The sequence below is a fragment of the Pantherophis guttatus genome, chromosome 2, assembly GCF_059756535.1.
Source record: "Pantherophis guttatus breed Tessera chromosome 2, ASM5975653v1, whole genome shotgun sequence".
NCBI lineage: Eukaryota > Metazoa > Chordata > Lepidosauria > Squamata > Colubridae > Pantherophis > Pantherophis guttatus.
In genome coordinates this window covers 31,607,464-31,626,655 of record NC_142064.1, presented here as the reverse complement: position 1 = coordinate 31,626,655, position 19,192 = coordinate 31,607,464, and the positions used below count along the sequence as shown (strand labels likewise).

Sequence of the window (19,192 nt, the reverse complement as noted above, 5' to 3'; positions counted from 1 at the left end):
CAACAAGACAGTCCCGTGCTGGAAGGCCACAATTTACAGAAGGAGATTGATAATAAGTAATCTTTGACTTACAACCAGTATAGAGCCCTGAATTTTGGTTGTAATCATAAACCAAGGCACCACGTGACCCGACTCAATTTTATAACTGTGTTACGACAGCTGTAAAACAAGTCATCCTGGTCATCATATGAATTCACCAGATTCAATGCGTGTTTTTTGCCCATTGAACATGATGAAAAAGGCAAAGTGTTGCAAATTGTGTCATGTGACCATTGAGAACACTGCAACACTATAAAAGCAAGTTGGTTGCTCAACACCTGAAATGCAATCACATGATTGTGGGGCGAGAGGCAACTGTCATAACACTGAGGATGGGTTGTAAGTAGTTTTTCTTAAAGTCTGTTGTAATTTTGACCAGTTATATAACATTTTTGTGGCCAGGTACCTCTGGAAACCTCTGTTACATCTGAATAAAATGAGTCTTTGCAAATACTTAACCTCCTAAAGATGAAGATTTGTTTGTCTGAATACTCTGGGATTGAAGCACCGTATCTCTGCACCTTACCCAGCCCACTGCTGTGTTGTGGATTCTTTTGAGGGTTATACTGTGGGAGACAATACATTTTTCTCAGCTCAGCCAGAGGTGGTACAGTGTAGCAACCAGTTCGCCCAGCACCGGAAATGTGAGCGTGCACACTCACTTGCCGTCCACACATGCGTGAGGTGTCACAAAACACGGCAATTTGCTCATGTGTGCCGTCCACACATGCATGCGGCATAAAAAACACAGCGATCTAGGACGGCACTGCGCCTGGGAGGGCCTACCCCCACCCACAGGTTGCCACTACCGGTTCGCTTGAACCAATCCGAACCGGTTGAATACTACCTCTGCGCTCAGCGCAGGCGCCTGCTACCTCCTTTTCCTGTGACATGGCTTTCTCTGATCATGTTTGTTAAGAGGAGGATATTCTGTCCTTTTAGGAGAGTGTGACCTCTCCTCAGAGCTAGCTGTATTGTATATTGTTCCAGGAGGTTTATGCTGCCTTCGCTTCTTCTACTATACAAAGTCTCTTATTTCACATAAGCTGTATAATTTCTAGCTTGATCTGAGGTGAACTTGACCTAGTGAGTTTGGATAGGGCTTCTGAGAACTGCCACTTGAGGGAGCTCTTCACCTTCGTGTTGTGAGGATCCTTGGGCTGGTGTATCATTTCAGATAACCATTTAACCTAATGCTCATTTAACTTGGATGTTTTAGACAAATTGTTAACACTGATTAAATTTTGGTTTCATGCTCCAGGTTGCAGCTCCTGAATTAATATGGAACTTTTTCTTAATTCTCAATTGTGCCATGGGCACACTTAATTAACCTGTTTTTTTTTAATGAAGTGAACACAAGACTCAAACATGTACTTCTATGGACGGGATTACAGGATTATCATTTGCAACTTTAGAAACTGCAGAAAGCATTTTATTCTAGTTTCAACCAGAACTTTACTGTAGGCAGTCAGATGTACATGGATGCCATTGGGGGAAAAAATAAGTTTTAATTCCATGAGAAATTGACACTTTGAAATAATTGTTATTTAAAACTGGGAAGTATTTTTTTTTTCCTGAAAAGGTTGGGCCAAAAATGGGGTCACTGCTCTAGACCAATGCATGCTAATAATACATTTTGTAAAACTCTTAAAGGATTACAAAAACAGTATAATTTATCTAAAACAGCTGAGTAGCAATTGATTCAACTGAAATGATTGAGGGAGGTGTCTGAACTGTGGCAGCAAGCAGTGGGACTAGCTGCTACTTCCTTTGCTTGTATATCCTGTCCAGCTGTCGTCCTTTGGCAGCCTGGGCTTCAACTTCTGCAGTAAAGATCCGGAAAAGTCTATGAGGAGAAGCACGAAGAGGAGGAAGTTGATGTTATTTCTCCCATCCTCATCTACGTTCCTTCCAAGTGGTTCAATCTGATTGAGGAGACTCTCTCCATGTCAGGAAGGAGACAATAGCAAGCCACTTCCAAGAAATCTTGCCAAGAGAACTGCAGGAACTAATCCTGGCAGTCACAAGAAATCAACACTGACTTGAAGGCAAACAAAAATAAAATAAAATAAAACCATTCAATCTATTTCTTTTGATGAAATAGTACTCAAGCACCTCATATTTGGTTTCTCTTATATAAATTAAGTAATTGCAAAAGCAGGCAGTATTTTTCCAACTGTCTTTGACTAATCAGAAATTGAGCATGTGTATGTATATTTGTGTGTGTGTGTGTGTGTGTATTTGTGCTTCCTTGCTTTGAAACAAAGTAAGCATAAGCTTCTTATGTTTCAATTCTGCATTTCCTTTTCATGATAACCCTTTCTGCTCTGTATCTGGCAAATGTAGACTCCCCTAGATTCTTTTAGGACTCTTGGAAACACTATACCTGCCCATGTATTAGGGGATTAGTAATGCAGTGTGGAGATAGGTATACAAGTATATGAAAAATAAAATCCGTAGCCTTTGGTTTGAATAGCTGTTTGGACTAATTACTTCTCACTTTAGCAATAGCTATGCTTCACTTTGTTATAGGATCAGATATAGATTTGAAGTATGTGCTCCACAGTTCTGGAAAAAGTTCACGGTTTGTGTCTTTGTATATACATAAGAATAGAGGTTAATCCAGCATGTCCTCTTTCATGCCCTTGTGGGGAAAAAAGGATTCTTCCCTGTTCTGGGTCTCCAAATGTATTCACTGGAATGTTCCCTCTTTCCTGAATACAACTCCAATTGAGTTTTCTTCTTCCAGTTATCACCAATGATTGCTGAGGCCACCAGAGAAAAACCAGCAACAGCCAATCCCTTATCTTCTAACCTAGCACCATTCCCAGTTGAATTTACTTTCTGTTTTAACTTTACTCCCAAGACTCTAATGACGTCTTAAGTTGGTTGTTTATTCCCAGTCTGCCTTCCTTTTGAATGGTGTCTTTTAGACTATAAGCATGTAGGCAAAGGCAGTTTTGTTTCACATGTACGTAATTGCAAACTATTCTGGGAGTCTTTTACGCAGAAGAGAATGGGGAAATCTGGGAGTCTTTTAGGCAGAAGAGAATGGGGAAATCTGAACTGTACTACCACAAAATCAACAAGCTCTATAGCTATCAAACTCCTCTGAAGCTATGGAGGCCAATGGCCACCACTGCATCCTATGTCAACAAGCAGCATAAAATTAAATATTGATTGTGTAAACAATTGGTTTATTTTATCTGTCCTAATCTACTTCCAGTGTCACAGGTTGAGCCACAGCTAAACTTATTTTCATTTATCACTATTTCTTAGTGCTGAATAACATTTTATACACTACCATTTATTCCAAAAATAAAGCATCTTGTTAATCCCTTTCTGGTGTACAACTAAACTGCTCTTTAAAAGCAAGGGGGAGAAATAAAATCTTCTCTCACAGCCAGGAAGCTGAAGACCATAGACACGTGGCATCTTCTGCCTCGTAAAACAATTATCATGGGAAGATGCAGATCGACCCAACTTTCCATAGTCCTATGGATGGAAAATTTCAGCCACATTTTAACTATAAAATCTTATTTAGCATCTTGAGGCATTCACATCTCAGGAGCACAACTCAAACTGACCTGTTTGCTATTTTATTCATGATTAAAATTATGTTTTCAGTTATAGTTTTCTATTCAAACACCCCACTAGCTTAAATTCTCTAAGGTTCACACATTATTTTCTTAAAATAAATTTTCTAAGCAAAATACAGTTTGAAAATAGTTATAAATCTATTTTTTTCAATCACACAAATGTTTGGAATCCATATTTTTGCTTTTTTTAGGAAACTGGGACTAATTAGTTTTAAATGGTTTTACTAGTAGTGTAGAAATTCCAATTTAAAGCACATCCACCAGAGAATTTTCCCTCAGCTTTTTAGTACATTACACATCAATCACAACTCAGTAATATTCCATAAGATTTGCAGCAAACCTATAAAAGGAACTGTGAAACTGAAATTACCTGTATATAACTATTTTTTTAAAAAAAGATCCTTAAATGGAACACAGTATTATTTCCTGCAATTTTTTTTGAAGAAGCAAAAAGTAAACCTGCTCATCTATTCAGGGCTAAGCCCTACCACTAGGCAAGATGAAATGGATGCTTCAGATAGACTGAAGAAATGCTTTGTCTACTATTCCATTCCAGTCCAGTCCAGTCTGTTTGCTGGATCGATTGACCATCCAAATATTTCACTTTAAAGACTTTCACAAGGTTCATTCAAAAGACATCAGCCAAGTATGATACCTTGGCTGGTTGGGAATAGGAATGATGGGTCAGGTGTCTGGCAAACAAGGGCAGCATGAACAAATAGTATTAGGGAAAATTGAAGCAGGCTCTGTCCTACTTCTGACCTTTATGCATATCTTTAATTTAATAAACATTTCAGGGGCTATGTACAGAACAGTGTGTAAGTAAAAGGGCATTTTTAATCCCTACCGCAGTCTGAAAGCCAGTAGTGAAGGTTGGAAACAAGATTACATCAGTTACACTGCCATGCATTTAAAAGAAAATGTCAAAATAGCAAATTTGGAGCCACGGACTTCATATCTGTGTAATTATCACAGATGTCTATTTAAGGGCCACAGCCCAGTATAGCATTCTGGCACAAGCAAAACTGAAATTAAATCCAAATTCTCTTCTACTTGACTCATCTACTTTGTAAAATATATGCTTAATTTGGCATGATAAAAGCAAGTAGGGTTAGGAACCGAAGTATGGGTTCCTAGCTTAGAAGAGCATGATATAATGGTGGCCTAACATTTAGCTTAGTGTTTTCACTGAAAGAATTACTGATATTTAATGAAAAAGTCTTCCACTTGAGATATGGATAGATACTGTCAATCAGAGCAGACCCTATAAACCTAAAATAGGCTGCAGTAGAGTATAAGGCAGGTTCTGAGTTTTAAGAATTATCGGTAACATAGGCAATTACTGATGTTCATTGTTTATTACAACTAATGTTTATTTACACTTTTACAAACTTGCTTTTAAATGCATGTTTTGAGGACTTCTGGTTTTGCCACTTTTCAATTTTTAAATGCTGTATTTTTGGTGGCTACTTGCATCTTTTTATTGCTGCTTGCTGAACTAATTACAAAGCCTCTACTGAGCACTTATTCAAACTAATGGCACTGTTGCCAATAAATTATTACAATGTTTGATGACAGAAAGGTGTACTTCTTATCCCTAATATTAAAATCTTTGCATCCTTAGTGCTAAGTGTATCTGCATCAAACAACATTACGTCTCCAAAAGTGTATAGCATGACAAGAGTGTTTAAAATTACTCAATCACTACTAAAACTAGAGCTTTGAATTTTGCTTTAATTGAAACAAGATAGGACTATTTAGTTATGCTTGTCAATTACGATTTATTATTGATTTAAGAGATAGAAGGAAAATAAATTGAGACATAATTCAGATGACAGATAAGATGGGGTCAAACTTTCCTATGCAGAGCAGATGTGCAAATTGTGAGTTATTGTGCAGTAGGACCTCTTATTTCCTTAGATGGAAGCATTTATTATAGGCTTTCTTTCCTAAATAATGACCTAAAAGCAACTTATAACCTCTAAGCTTCACTTAGATAATACATTGAGTGTTGGGTTACCCATGTGTGAAATACTGGTACAAAGTGCTATACCCACTTTGGTCTTCAGTCTATTTTTTAGAGACAAAGTTAACAATAATTTTGAAATCTCTATACTAGTTGCTAATTTAGTTCTGGGTGCAATATAAGGAGTCACTTGTTTTTACAGATCTAAATAGTTTCGGTTCAGGATACCTTAGACATTGCCTCCTTTTGCAAAGTTCCCATCATTTAAATCATCTGGGGAAGTACATCTTCAACAGTAGATGGCCACCATGCTGCGACTTGGGGCCTGACTTTTTGTCATGACTGAATATGATGAATTTGCTCCCCAATGGAGTTTAATGGTGCCTTCCACATTGGCTAAACCCCCCGCCCCCCGCCTTTCAGTTTACCTTTAACTATGCCTAAGTATAAAATTTAAGTCTGATTTGTAGTTTTAATGACTTAAATCACTATCTTATCTTTTGGTAGAGTCTGTTGCTTTTAATATGCCTGCCTTTTGTATACCATCCAAAATATTTGTATTTTGGTAGCAGCTAAAAGTAAAATACTTCAATGAATATTATTAGATTTTTAGAGTCCTGTTTGCAGGTACAATTAGTACTGCAAGGCTGCATAAAATGTACATCCAATGTAAATTAAATGTATTCCAGTTTTATTTCCACCTTAGATGTAACTGATGGGCATAATCACAGATGCAAACTGTTTTATTAAGTTGGTTTAGAAGTGATTTGCTGTTTTAGCTGTAAGTTTTGAAGCAAAACAAAAATGTAGCATCTGAAAGCATATTGTAACATTATTTAGAATGCTATTTTCCAGTTAATAGATAATAAAAGTTTTAAAATAATAGTCTGGTCTAATAATGTCGCTCTTTAACTTTGTATTTTAGAATGTATTTTTTAAAAGTTCCTCTATCTCTGTCAAAGACTCGTATCAGCTTAACTATGAACTTGTGTTTGTTACAGCAGGTTACAAAATGCTTTCAGTTTCAAACGATTTTAAATGGCACAGCTTTCCTCCAAATGTTCTGAGAGCTGTAACTAAAGACCAAAGAGGTGCTTTCCTATCCCAAAAGCCAGCTCAGAACGAATTAAACCTTTTAACCGAAATCCAGGCTATTAAAATACAATAGTGGCTATCTCTTGCTCCTAAACCTTGTACAGAACTGGTAACAACTCAGGCAAGTAGACTGAAAGAGTCTCCTACCCAGAGATTGCAGACAGCTTTTGGTGTGCCTGATAGGCGATCTCGCATCCTTTGGTACGTGTTCTGTGCATTTCAGCATGTAACGATGGGCAACTGGCTGAGACATCCCCAATGGAAATGACCAATTCCCGATACAGAGCCACCTGGGTGTTGAAGTCCTGGACAAGCTGAGAAAGAGAAAGAGAAAAATCCATTTACATAAAACCAACGTTTTGCTGCAGTGAAAGATAAAGCAGGATTTTTTTTTAAAAAAAATGTTGCTCCAGCCATGCTGATGTAGGCATTTGAAACAGAACGAAGATCTGCCCCTACCATGCCATAAATAATGAAGCATGTTATAAAAGCTGCCCTTTGCTCACCCAGAGCATGCAATTTCACTAAGAAATGAAGATATTCCACATATTTTAAGCCTTTGAAAGTGTTTTTACATGCTGAAGCTGGCTGACTAACAGCTTCTCTTTTCCCAGAAGCCAAATATTTTATCATGAAAGAATATAATGTTTCCAGAAATAGTTTCTCCTCTATGCCCCCTGCCCTAGCCTCCACCCACCCACCCCAATTTTCTGACTTGCTGTCTATCAGGAGTGGAATGTGTCACTCATTCCTCTGCTATTTTTTTAAACTGCTTTTCCTGGCCCCAAGGCTGTTTTTACTATTCTTAAGAATCTGGCTATTTATCTAGGAGGAAAAATCCCTTGCCATTCAGTATTTGTACTAGTACCTTAGTCTGTATATAAAAATACTTCCAACTCAAGGCTTCAGGGTTAAATGAATCATTATCATTCTGCTTAACACAATTACTATTGTTGATTTTTCTTCTGAGACATTAACGTTTGTATATGTATGGTATGCAACAAGGGAAAAGATTAACAATATATTCTAACATTAATTTGTAACACAGTTCAGATTTGTCCACCGTTTAATCCTCAAACTATCATAAAATGGCATCCCTTCATTTGAATATATGTAACCAACAACAATATATCTTATTGTTGAGTTGGCCTATATTTTGCCATAATCCTAACACCAAATTATATTTTCAACACTTCTGTTGTACAAAGTGAAACATCTCTACATCCATAGCTGGATTCTCTGGCCAATCAGTTCAACTCCAAGGGACTGTTGTGCACTGTGTGATAAAATAAATCTTCCATGCTTTCCCTTCCAGATTAGTATGTTATGGGCCTGACAAAGAAAATCACATTTGACAGACTGCCCAAACCAAGGCTTGAAAATACTATCCTCAAAAGCTCTTTTGTGACAGTTGCTGAGCCTTAATAGAACCTTATGAATGTCAAGCTTTATTTTTAAAAGTTAACGTTTTGTAAACTCACAATTGCATTTAAAAGAAATTTAAATGGGAAGATTTTTTAAATGCCCTAAAATGAAAAGAATACTAAAAAGTTTAAGAAAATCATTTCCTAAAGAAAATGACTACATTCAATATTGTAACCTTCATAGCCCAGATTACGTATTTCCATTGAAAAAGATTTTCAGCGCAAATAATCAGTAGTTTCATTTTACAAAATGGACTTTTATTTAAATTCATAGATTACAGTAAGAATCCCATTAAGTGTATAGCAGCCTTATCAAGAGCTAATTACACAAATCTCAATGTAAATTTGTTGTTTTAGGACACATAGGTCTTGCTGAAGGAAGATGCATATTCCAATCTAATGTGTCTGAAATAGAAGACTGGTCTGCTGCCTATCTCAGCCCACTGTGTTCAGACTACTTATATCACATTGAAATAAAAGCAGTAATTCTAAAATTCTCTTGCTTGATTTATGAAGGCTCAGACCTTCCTGAGCCGCATTTCAACTTCAGCTAACTCTGACAAATTCAACATTTATATAAAAATTAGAAGCCCAAGGCAATTTACAATCCTATATAAATTTATGCAAAGGAAATTCCTTCTGAATTCAGTATTTATTCTGAAGTAAATCTATATATGATTGCAACCAAAATGTTTTGTGTAATTATTTTTGAGTTGTCATTAAATGTTTTTTTTTTTTAAATCATGCATTGTTTACAGTCATGGTCACTATAAATAATAGCCTAAGAAGTATCTGCAACCAATAGATTCCAAAAGGGTAAGTACTTAAATAGGGAAATTAGAAAACTAATAGATTTTTCCTAACAAGTACTATGATTTTAGCTTTTTCAACTGCACAAATTAGCATAAAAATACAATTGTTTTTTTTTTTTAAAGGAACAGTTCGATGTTAGAGCTCTATCTTAATGAATTTATAAGTTAACCATACTACAGAGCTCAATTGCACCAAAGTTCAACGTAATTTGGATTTGGGAAGAATATACTTCTGGTAGATTAACTTCCTATCTACCCTGGGGGTTGAAGTGGCAAGTTAGTTCATACATCAACAGGCACAGCTGCTACTTGCACCACTAAGTTAGCACAACTCTGGCGTGAAAAAGACGGGTGCACATCTTTTAATATCACCTCCATGTGCATTCACAGCCTTGTTTTCTATTGAGCCAGCGGAACTGTGTGGGTTTATTTATTTTTCCCACTTCTGGAATTAAGGGGAAGCAGAGAAAATGCCTGCTCTGGGGGTTTCCGAGGTCTACTACACAGGGCGAAGAAGTACCGTTCCAGATTACACGGTGGGCAAATACTACCAAACAAGTAGCAGATGTTTGCTACTTCTGTAGTATCCACTGCCCCACGCAAGCCCCGATGTTCCAAAACCGCATCTTTCTTTAAACCTTTCCTACGAAACACGTATAAACGTGAGCTCTTTCTCCAACCTATTAAACACTTAAAAAAATAAATAAATCCATCATTATAACACACACACCCTCTCCCCCCCCCCCCACGCCTTCCTGACGCCGCCGCCTCACAAGCCCTGGTCTTGAAGCCGCTACTTGAGCAAAAAAAAAAAAAGGGTGTCAACTCAATTGCGGACTGCAGTTTTAAAAATAGTGCAGCTGCACGTGATCGGAATAGACAAGGAGCGGGAGACGGGGGGGGAAGGGTGGGGGGGGAGAGGAGTGGTCCCTCCACCGAGCCCCACACGAACACGTCTACCAAAAAACAACAACAACAACCCACAACAACAAAGGGGAGGGGGCGCAGCTGCGCGGTACCCACCATCTTGCAGTCATCCAGGGCTAGTCTCTGGGTCTTAGGGGCGCCCTCGGTGCTGCCGCTGTCTCGGCCTTCGCAGTCTCTGCCGTGCAGCGACGTTTTGCCGATTTGGAAGATCGAGCCGGTGGACCTGGGGCGCTTTTTGCGCCCATTCGGTGCAGAACTCATTCATACGCATCCACCAAGCAAAAGCTGCTGCTTACACGGGTGCCAGCCGAGGTGGGTGGGTAGGGGGGGGGCGCAAAGATTTTTCCACCACGCCAGATTCGAGTGCCGCCGCCTCAGGCGGCAGCGGCGGCGGCAACAGCAACAGCAGCAGCGCGTCGATGAACCCGGCGAGAGCTCCAGAATCGCTCGCGCTCGCCCGGACGCCTTTTTTTTTTTTTTCCTTCCCCTTTCACAGGCGGGAAGGCTGTTCGGGCTCGAGGGAGCCTTCGGCCGGCAAGGGAGCACTCGAGGAGACGGTGGCGGTGGCTTGCAGCATCGCCTCCCGTCGGGCTTACGGCAGCGAGCGAGACGGAGGATGCTCAACAACTTCTTCTTCGCCTTCCTTTCAGCGCCGTCGTGACCCGCAGCGTGTCAGTCCCTGGAGCCAAAAGTGAGCGCGGGTCCGCTCTGCAAGCGCCGGTTTGCAAGCGGCGGAGATCCCAGGCTGCTCGGCCGAGCGGGGCTTCCATTCAGGACGGATGGATGTGGGTGGGTGGGTGGGTGGGGGAGGGAAACGCAGCCCTTGCCTCAGCCCGCCCGTCTCCAGCAACCCCGCTTCTTTGTGCCTCCTTCGCGCACAGCAGCACCAGCTTCTGCCTCGCTCGCTCGGCGCCCCCCTTCCCTCCCCTCCCTCGACGCCGCAGCACAGAAGGGGAGCGAAGGCATGTGCGCCTGTGTATATCAGGCAGAATTGGGCGCGCGCAGGCGCACGCCTCAGTCGGGCGATTTTCTTTCCCTGGGCTCTTACGTTACTTGTTCCCTTTCCAGCCGGTCTCGTCGGCGGGAAGGTTCCCTCCCACCCCCGACGGGAGGAAACAGAAAGCCGCTGAGGGTTGCTCCTCCCGCAAGGCGGGGCCTGATGTTGCGCCAAGGTTAGCGGCTTAGCCCGCGGAGCTAACCCAAACCTTCCAAAACAGGCAGCCCCTCGTACCGGAGACAAGACCTAAAAAAATAGGATCCACTTGCAAAAGTGGAATTCTGGAGAACCGTCTTCTGAAGTTCCATCACCAGGCTCTAGTCCTTTTTTTCCCACTATTTCCCCCCCCCCGTTTTTTTTCTATCTGGTATCCCCAAAAAAGCAGAAGCATAAATTCCCCCTTTTATGTTAAACCAGGTCAGTTGCAAGACTAGCAACTGCGTTCAGATAGTATAGTCAACTAGGTTAGTGTTTCAAAAAAAGTGTGGGTCGATTGTGCTTCGCATATTGTGTGGACTCAACGTTGATGGTTCAGTATATTGTGCAATTCAAGGAAAAGAAAAAAAAATAGTAACCAGGCTAGGTGTACTGTATTTTGCAAACAAAGTCACCGAATTGGATCAAACAATGTCATCTGGATCATGAGCTATTGAAGCAAACACCAGGTGTTTCTCAGAAAAACAACATTTGGATAACAAAGGTCAAGGTTACTCATGCAGGAGAGCTAGTTGGCTTACTTGAATAAAATAACTTAAGTTTATTTCCACAGACCAGCAAACCCCAAATTTGGATCCACTTTTGGCTAGCACTTTTTGGATAAGTTAATTTTGGGCATTTGAGGTGAACGATCACTAGATATTCATCAGGAGTATTTTCCTGCAATTTCTTGGATATACTGTACAATAGAACGATTAATGATAGAACAAAAAATTTTCAAGGACATAATTCTCTATGCAGAAAGTAGGAGACTGTGAGTTCTAGTCCTGCCTTAGTCATGAATGCCGGCTGGGTGACTTGGACCAGTCACTGTCTCAGCCCAACTCACCTCAAAGGGTTGTGAGGAAAATTGGAGGAAAATTGGATATGTTCGCCACCATGACTTATTTGTAAAAATAATAAAGGTGGGATACAAATAAATTACTGTCATAAAATCTTAGATGGGCACGTGTATGCCCATCCTCTCCTTAATGGCTTTTTTTATAATTGCAGAAAACATTACGCAAAATTATGAAAATTATTTTTATTGGGAGTTACTCATAAAACTTTCAGTTTTTACTTCAGTACTTTCAGTTATGAAAAACAATAACTTTTTCATCTCAACTTGTAATTAATGTAGTAAGATTCAGCTTTGACATAAAGTGGCTTCATTATTTAATAAAGTAATCTTTTAAATTTACAGTGTGTCTTCACAGATCAACTTATACAACCAATGTCAATTAAACCAGCATAATTAGTTACAATGTATGTAACTATAACTGTAATATGATTATAACAAATTATAGAATTATCTAATTATAGAATCTGAAAACAGAAAAAGAGGCCAGAACATATTTTCTGAAAGAAAGTTCTAAATTGAAGCGATCAGTGTACAAAAGGCCCATTACAAACAACTATTAATTTAATAGTTTGTTGAAAAAAGGACTCAGAAATCAACTGCAAGGCTCAAATGGGTTAAGGGAAACTTAGCCTGACATTTAAGGCCCCAAATTGTTTAAGGCTATTAAAGCCAATAGGTAAAAAGGACAGATAATTTCACCAAGCGTATTAAGGCTGATCACCTGCCTTAATGCACTGATTGAACAATAGTTCTAAATTTGACTGTTTTAAGTATGTATATAAATTATGGCTTATAAATCATATTGCTCTTGTATAATAGTAAAACAGGTTGGCAGCTTATTTGCAGTGATCACAATTCTTTTAAGAAAACTCAAAGCTTGGGTTTCAGACTCCAAGATTTTGAACATAAAATGTCCAGTGAAATGGCTGTTTTGAGTTCAGGAGAGCTTGTTGCACTCTTGTGAAAATGTTAAAGCTGGTTTTAGCCAGTTTGAAAGCATTTTAAGACTGAATTTAAAATAAGTGTTCAGATTTCAAGCTTGGAATGCTTTTGGAAGGTAAAAATCAGAATCAGCATTTCAAATTCAAAATGGGACATTTTATGCTGAAACATTTTAAATTTGAAATGTTTTGTATCCATTACTAAAAATTGACATCAGAACTAAAGTACTTTCATTTTTAATTATTTCTAGATTTCATGCCTGAAAAGGAAGAATAGACAATGTAAGGACTGCTTCTATATCTTTTTTTTTGCTACTATTCCAATAGTTTTAATGCACACATTATTGGTTTCACATAAACCTAGGGAACACTGGAAATATGGACTATAGAAATATCTGTGCTATTAATTCCCATTTTTTCTTGTAATCGTTCAGTTAAATGGATCAGAATAAAAATTGTTTAGAAGCTTTCATTCCTCCCCGAGAACTGAATTTTGGTATGGCCTAAGATAGTCCAACTATGATAACCTAAATCATTATGAGAAATGCTGCATACAGATGTGCATTCTGATAACAAGAATCTGAATACACTATAATTATAATATTTAATTGCTGGAAGAACTGTAATCCAGTAATAGAGCAAATCTGAGGTTCAATCCAAACATTTAGATGGGTCTTGGAAGACTTTGTTAGAAATTATAGAAGATGTAAGTATAGACCAGTGTTTCTAAACCTTGATCACTTTAAAATGTCTGGACTTAACTCCTAGAATCTCTCAGCCATATACTGAGTTTGGATTCTATTATAAAATTCCGAACTTTCTTGTTGCTATGGTTGTTACTCTTATGTTAAGCAATAATTATACTCATTTTGGTTACAGAAAGATATAACACCAACCATGTTCTTGTATATTTATGTTACATGATTACACAGGTGGAGAAAAACATAATTCTTGCCCAGATCACTAGATGAGCTAAGCATGCTTGTATCATTTTCAAAAAATAGTGTCCGGCATCAAATATTGCATACAGAGAACATATATATATATTCTTTGTGTAGCAGATCATTCTAAATGATCTTTTAAACAATCAGGGTGAAAAATATGGACAAACATATACAACTCAGCTAACATTTTAATGTACTCATATGTAGGATTATTGATTGTATACTTCTCTGATATGATTTTTATGCCCTTAACAGCTACAAAAGATGAATAAACATAGCAGTGTGGATGTGATGGAGAAGATTCACCTAATAAATTCTGTCTTGCAGCTTTTAAAATAATGAAACTGCATTCACAAACAAATACAAATATTGGCAACAAATCCAGATCCAGAACCTGATAGTAAGCTATGTTTATACATAAGTAATATATTATGTCTTAATATAAATTTCTATTATTTCATTTATAACCTGCTTCAATGGATACTTTCTAGGAATATATATGTGTAGTAACAGCAGTATGCTCCATTACAAAACAAGAAAGTTGCTTAGGTGCTATTTTCTTTTTGAAACAAAACCTTTTAATGTATTTCCACAGATGGAGAAGCAGAAACCATCTGGAATTGCAAAAATATTTCATGAACAGAGAGCACCCTGGAATTGCATTTTTTTTTTTTTGCTTTACAATATAGTACTGTTCCTATTAATAATAATACAAAAAGAATCCCCATCAAAAATGCAAAACAAACTTGTCAACAGTACAGATATATAAACAATATATATAAAGAATCCTGTAAATGCAGAACTGAATCTAATATTAATAAGTCATGTCGTATTTGTCATTTAGTACTAGACTTCTTAACAGGTCACAGATTTTCCATACTACCTGGATCTTTTTGCTTAAATACTGCATTTGCTTAGAGACTCTACTGTTTTGGACAATGTTTGGCACATGAGTCTTAACAAACCAGGGCCCGTTAGTTTTTGTAACAAATCTGATTAACTACCTTCCTGTTAAGTTTTTAATTATTTTTAAAATTGTAATTTACCACAGGGTTAAAAAATAGGAAGGCTAAAGTTGCACATTTAAAATGAAGAAATAATGAAATTTGAAGCCACTGAGTTTTCAATAATTTTCAAAGACAAAAACCGCTGGTGATGATTTTAACTGATTACATTAGAAATTTGTTAATAATAAATATATATGAGAGAAGCCCAATATAAAATGTAAATACTTTCCTAAGGGATATAATTAATTGAATGGAGAACTTAGCCTTTAATTATCAACCATCAGAATTGCTGCTGCTTGGTTTCCAAGCTGTAGTATGTCAGCAATAAGTATCCCAATCCAGGTTTTTACATTTGAAAAACAAATACTTGGTTTTTACTATTTCAGTTATCTTGATATGGAATGACAAGAAAATACAGGATAGAGCATGAGAGAGAAGTGGGATGAAGAATGAGGAAGCTCAAAGTCTCTTAATAATTACTATTTTGAGATTTGACCTAAATCTTACTTTCAGCTTCACTAGGACTACAGGTAATCCTCTACTTATAACTACATTTGAGCCCCAAATTTGTTAAGTGGGTCATGCCTCATTTTACAACCTTTTTGCCACAATTGTTAAGCGAATCACTCCAGTTTTTAAGTGAATCATGTTAAATCAAATCTGTAACTTTGCTTGTTGAATGGCAGCTGGAAAAGTCACAAATGGTGATTATGTGACCCCAGGATGGTGCAACTCATAAATACATGCCAGTTGCCAACCATCCAAATTTTGATCACATGACCCTGGGGATACTGCAACAGTAGTAAGTGAAACCCGTCAGAAATCACTTTGTTCACTGCTCTTGTAATTTTGAATGGTCACTATATGAATGATTGTAAGTCAAGGAACTACCTTTACATTCCTTTTATATTCTCACATCTTTGCCATTTTCTGACTAGTCTGTAGATTTTACTCTCCTCCTTGTTTCATTTATCAAACATGCTTACACTAAGATAGCATTTGCCTTTTATATCTTTATTGTGTTTGGCTAGTACTTTCAGTTTCTGGAAGAACAGATTCAAGGGATCACATCAGAATAGACACAAGGTAAGAATTCATTTCTTAAAAATGCTTTAGCACAGGGGTGTCAAAACTCAACGCTGGAAGGGTGCTGTAGGGGGCTGTTGAGGCCGAAAACGGCATGGTGGGGGGCACGTCAATGGTGAAATTCACATTTTTTTACTACCAGTTCTGTAGGTGTGGCTTGGTGGCGCAGTGGGGTTTGGTTGGTGTGGCTTGGTGGTCATGGCAGGGGAAGGATACTGCAGAATCTCCATTCCCACCCCATTCTGGGGCCAGCCAGAGGTGGTATTTGCTGGTTCTCCGAACTACTCAAAAATTCCACTACCGGTTCTCCAGAACCTATCAGAACCTGCTGAATAGCACTCCTGGGGCACGCACGGCCCCCCATGCTCCGTTTTGGCTGGCAGTGTGCTGCAGGAGGCGTCTGTCTCCCCCCCCTTCCCCCCCCCGGCCAGCCTGAGGAGGACAACTACAATACTGATCCAGCCCTCGAAGAAATTCAATTTGACACCCCTGCTTTAGCAGAAATCATTACTTAATTAGGAATACTTAATTCCTTTCATTCTCTCTGCTCGCTCCACCAGACCTCACAGTGAGGGCATGTTTTAGGCCCTTGTAGCAAATAGTATTATTTTGGTGGATTCTGGAGTTGTGCCTTCTCACAGCAGCACGTGATCTATGTAGTAAAATCCTGCCCCCCCCCCGCCCCTGAAATTCAGAAGGACCAGACCCTGTTACCCTCTCATAAGGCTCTGAAGACTTGGCTGTTTCCCCAGACATTTGGGCCAGGAGGCTTAAGGATCTTTGCTGTTGATGTGTTTTTTATGGAGGCGGGAGTGTCATAGTTTTATCCTTGAACAACTAGGGTTGTATGTTGTAGTTTTTGTGCTTCTAATCCATGTATGCTGCCTTCATAGATGCGTAAGGTGGGTGGCAATTTAAACCAAATAAATACGAGCTAATTAATTTTATGCAAGTGATGCCTAATAATTTGGCATAATAAAAGTTGTTTGCTTCTTAGTCTGCATTTCCCATGTACAAATTGTCTGTTAGTTGATATAACTAGCATTCTTCCTTCTTTCTTAGTAATGGTAAGCAAAACCTGGTGGAACACAAACTATGCTATCAGCGACATCCGTAACTTCTCTTGGTGGTTTTTGAGACTTCCAACAAAAACTAATGCCACAACGTTTGATACTTTTCAATGGTTTCATTTAATCATATTTACTATTAAAAAGAAAACATTTGGTAGGAAAACCATAGTGCTTCTGCTCTTTTGAATAACGTGCATTCTGAAAAAATATATATCTCACCCCTCCCTCCATAATGCTTGTAAAGGACAAGATCTGATAAAATGCTGAGGCAGATTTAAGGGGAGTGTCAGAATATTGCCTGCATATGATGCACCAGAGACTAGAAGGGGTTAAGTCTTTACAGACATCACATGTGACTATATCAGCCAATGAACTCTTTTATTGGACTCTTACCCAGAAACCACTTGGACATCTTCCCTGTTTTTTTCTCTCTCTCTCATCTATCTCTCAGCAAGACAACACGTGAACTTATCTCTCCTTTTAACATCTGAGTCATACAGTTAGGGTAAAAGGTGCAACAGGACACCCTGTTCATTATTGTATGCATGTATATATTTTGTAAATAATAAAACAACTTTTTGAACCTGAAGCTGTATTGACCAAATAACTTCCTCATAGAACCAAATGAGCACGACCATCAATATATATCTGACAGGGAGGGCTAAAAAGAAAAAAAAAAACTTCCAGGAGAAATTGCTGCCATTCTTTCTAATGGTATTTGGTCATACAAGTTATCAGAAAGAATCTTGGGCTGGATGTGAATTATTTTTTCAGCTGTATTTTGCACCAATATAGGAGAGACAATTTGGTCTAGTAGTGGCTAAGGCTGCAGGCTAGAAACCAAAAGACGGTGAGTTCTAATTCTCCCTTAGGCATGAAAGCCAGGGGGGTGACTTCGGACCTCTCACTCTCTCAGTCCACGACATCATGCATGGGCAACAAGCCGGTTTGTCTATTCCTGTCGCAATCAAATGGATCAAAGCAAAACAGATCCTGTACTTGGAGGAAAACACTAGGAAAAAAAAAAGAAAAGAAATTTGCACTAATGTATGCCGTGTTATCTGTTTCAACAAAACGTTTATAAATTATTTATGGAGCATTATACAATCTAAAATGGGAAAGAGATGGGGCAGAAAAAAAATGTAGGTCTAAAGAACAGAGCCGATACTTTGAGAATTTCAGGGACAGAGCGTTCCAGAGATGTGGCACCATCACAGAAAAGAGGTTTTTGCAGTAACTATCAGGTGATGGTCAATTCACACATCAAGATCTCATCTGATTGAAACATTCTATCAGTGGTCTAGTGCAGTTTTTTTTAAAGCATGGCAACTTTTAAGATGAGTGGACGTCAACAATCAGGCCCTGCCTAGCATGCTGGCTGGGGAATTCTGGGAGTTGAATGCCACAAGACTTAAAAGTTGCCAAGTTTGAAAAACACTAGTCGAGGACATTATCAGGAGGAAAACCTATCAAACTTGATTAATTCTAATTAGTTATAATAATAGTGCACAATGTATGCATATAATTATGTATAATAATAGTGTTACTCTGGAATAATGCTGCATAAGCTTGATAATTAACTGATACCAGCTAAATAGGGTATTTTGAACACTGCTATGCAAAACAATTGTGCCAGATGAGAGCTGGTTGTTGGGCACCTTTGGGACATGATGTTAGGGCTCTTCCAGAACAACATTAAAATAGTGTTCAAAAGTGATCTAAACAGCTGACGTGGTGGAAAAGTTGTGCTATGAAGTAGCAGAGAGAAATCTTTATTCCTTTCTCTTCGTTATATACAGCAGCTCTTCCTGCTATACCATGGGTCACTTGCTGTTCAGATTGCAGATCTGGTTGTTAGATCTGGATTAACAAAACAGTCCTAGAAGGCAGTACCCAGGGACCAAAGGGGAAGAGCTATGCCAGGGGTGTAAAACTCAGTGGGGAAATCCAAATTTTTTTTACTACCGGTTCTGTGGGCATCGCTTGGTGGGCGTGGTGTGGCTTGGTGGGTGTGTCGGGAAGGATACTGCAAAATCTCCATTCCCACCCCCTCTGGGGCCAGCCAGACGTGGTATTTGCCAATTCTCCAAACTACTCAAAATTTCCGCTACCGGTTCTCTGAACTGCTCAAAATTTCCACTACCGGTTCTCTAGAACCTGTCAGAACTTGCTGGATTTCACCCCTGGTCAAACTCAAGGCCCGTGGGCCAGATTTGGCCCGCAGCATG

General features: G+C 38.8%; 1 protein-coding gene and 1 long non-coding RNA gene across 2 annotated transcripts in view; one reads left to right on the top strand and one right to left on the bottom strand.

Annotated features, from left to right (window-relative positions):
* RGS7BP (regulator of G protein signaling 7 binding protein) overlaps positions 1 to 10,985 on the bottom strand; it is a 53,138-nt gene extending 42,153 nt beyond the window's left edge. Inside the window, exons 1-2 of the mRNA XM_034440976.3 lie at positions 9,959 to 10,985; positions 6,847 to 7,013 (exon numbers count right to left, since the gene is read on the bottom strand). Coding sequence (XP_034296867.1) covers positions 6,847 to 7,013; positions 9,959 to 10,123 — 332 coding nt within the window. The 5' untranslated portion in view covers positions 10,124 to 10,985. The remainder of the gene's footprint in view (positions 1 to 6,846; positions 7,014 to 9,958) is intronic.
* Positions 10,986 to 12,980: 1,995 nt separating this feature from the next.
* On the top strand, positions 12,981 to 17,544 carry LOC148115065 (uncharacterized). Its single transcript, XR_015732090.1, has 3 exons — positions 12,981 to 13,139; positions 14,057 to 14,201; positions 15,195 to 17,544. It is a non-coding gene; the product is annotated as an uncharacterized LOC148115065 (long non-coding RNA).
* The last annotated feature ends 1,648 nt before the right edge of the window (positions 17,545 to 19,192 follow it).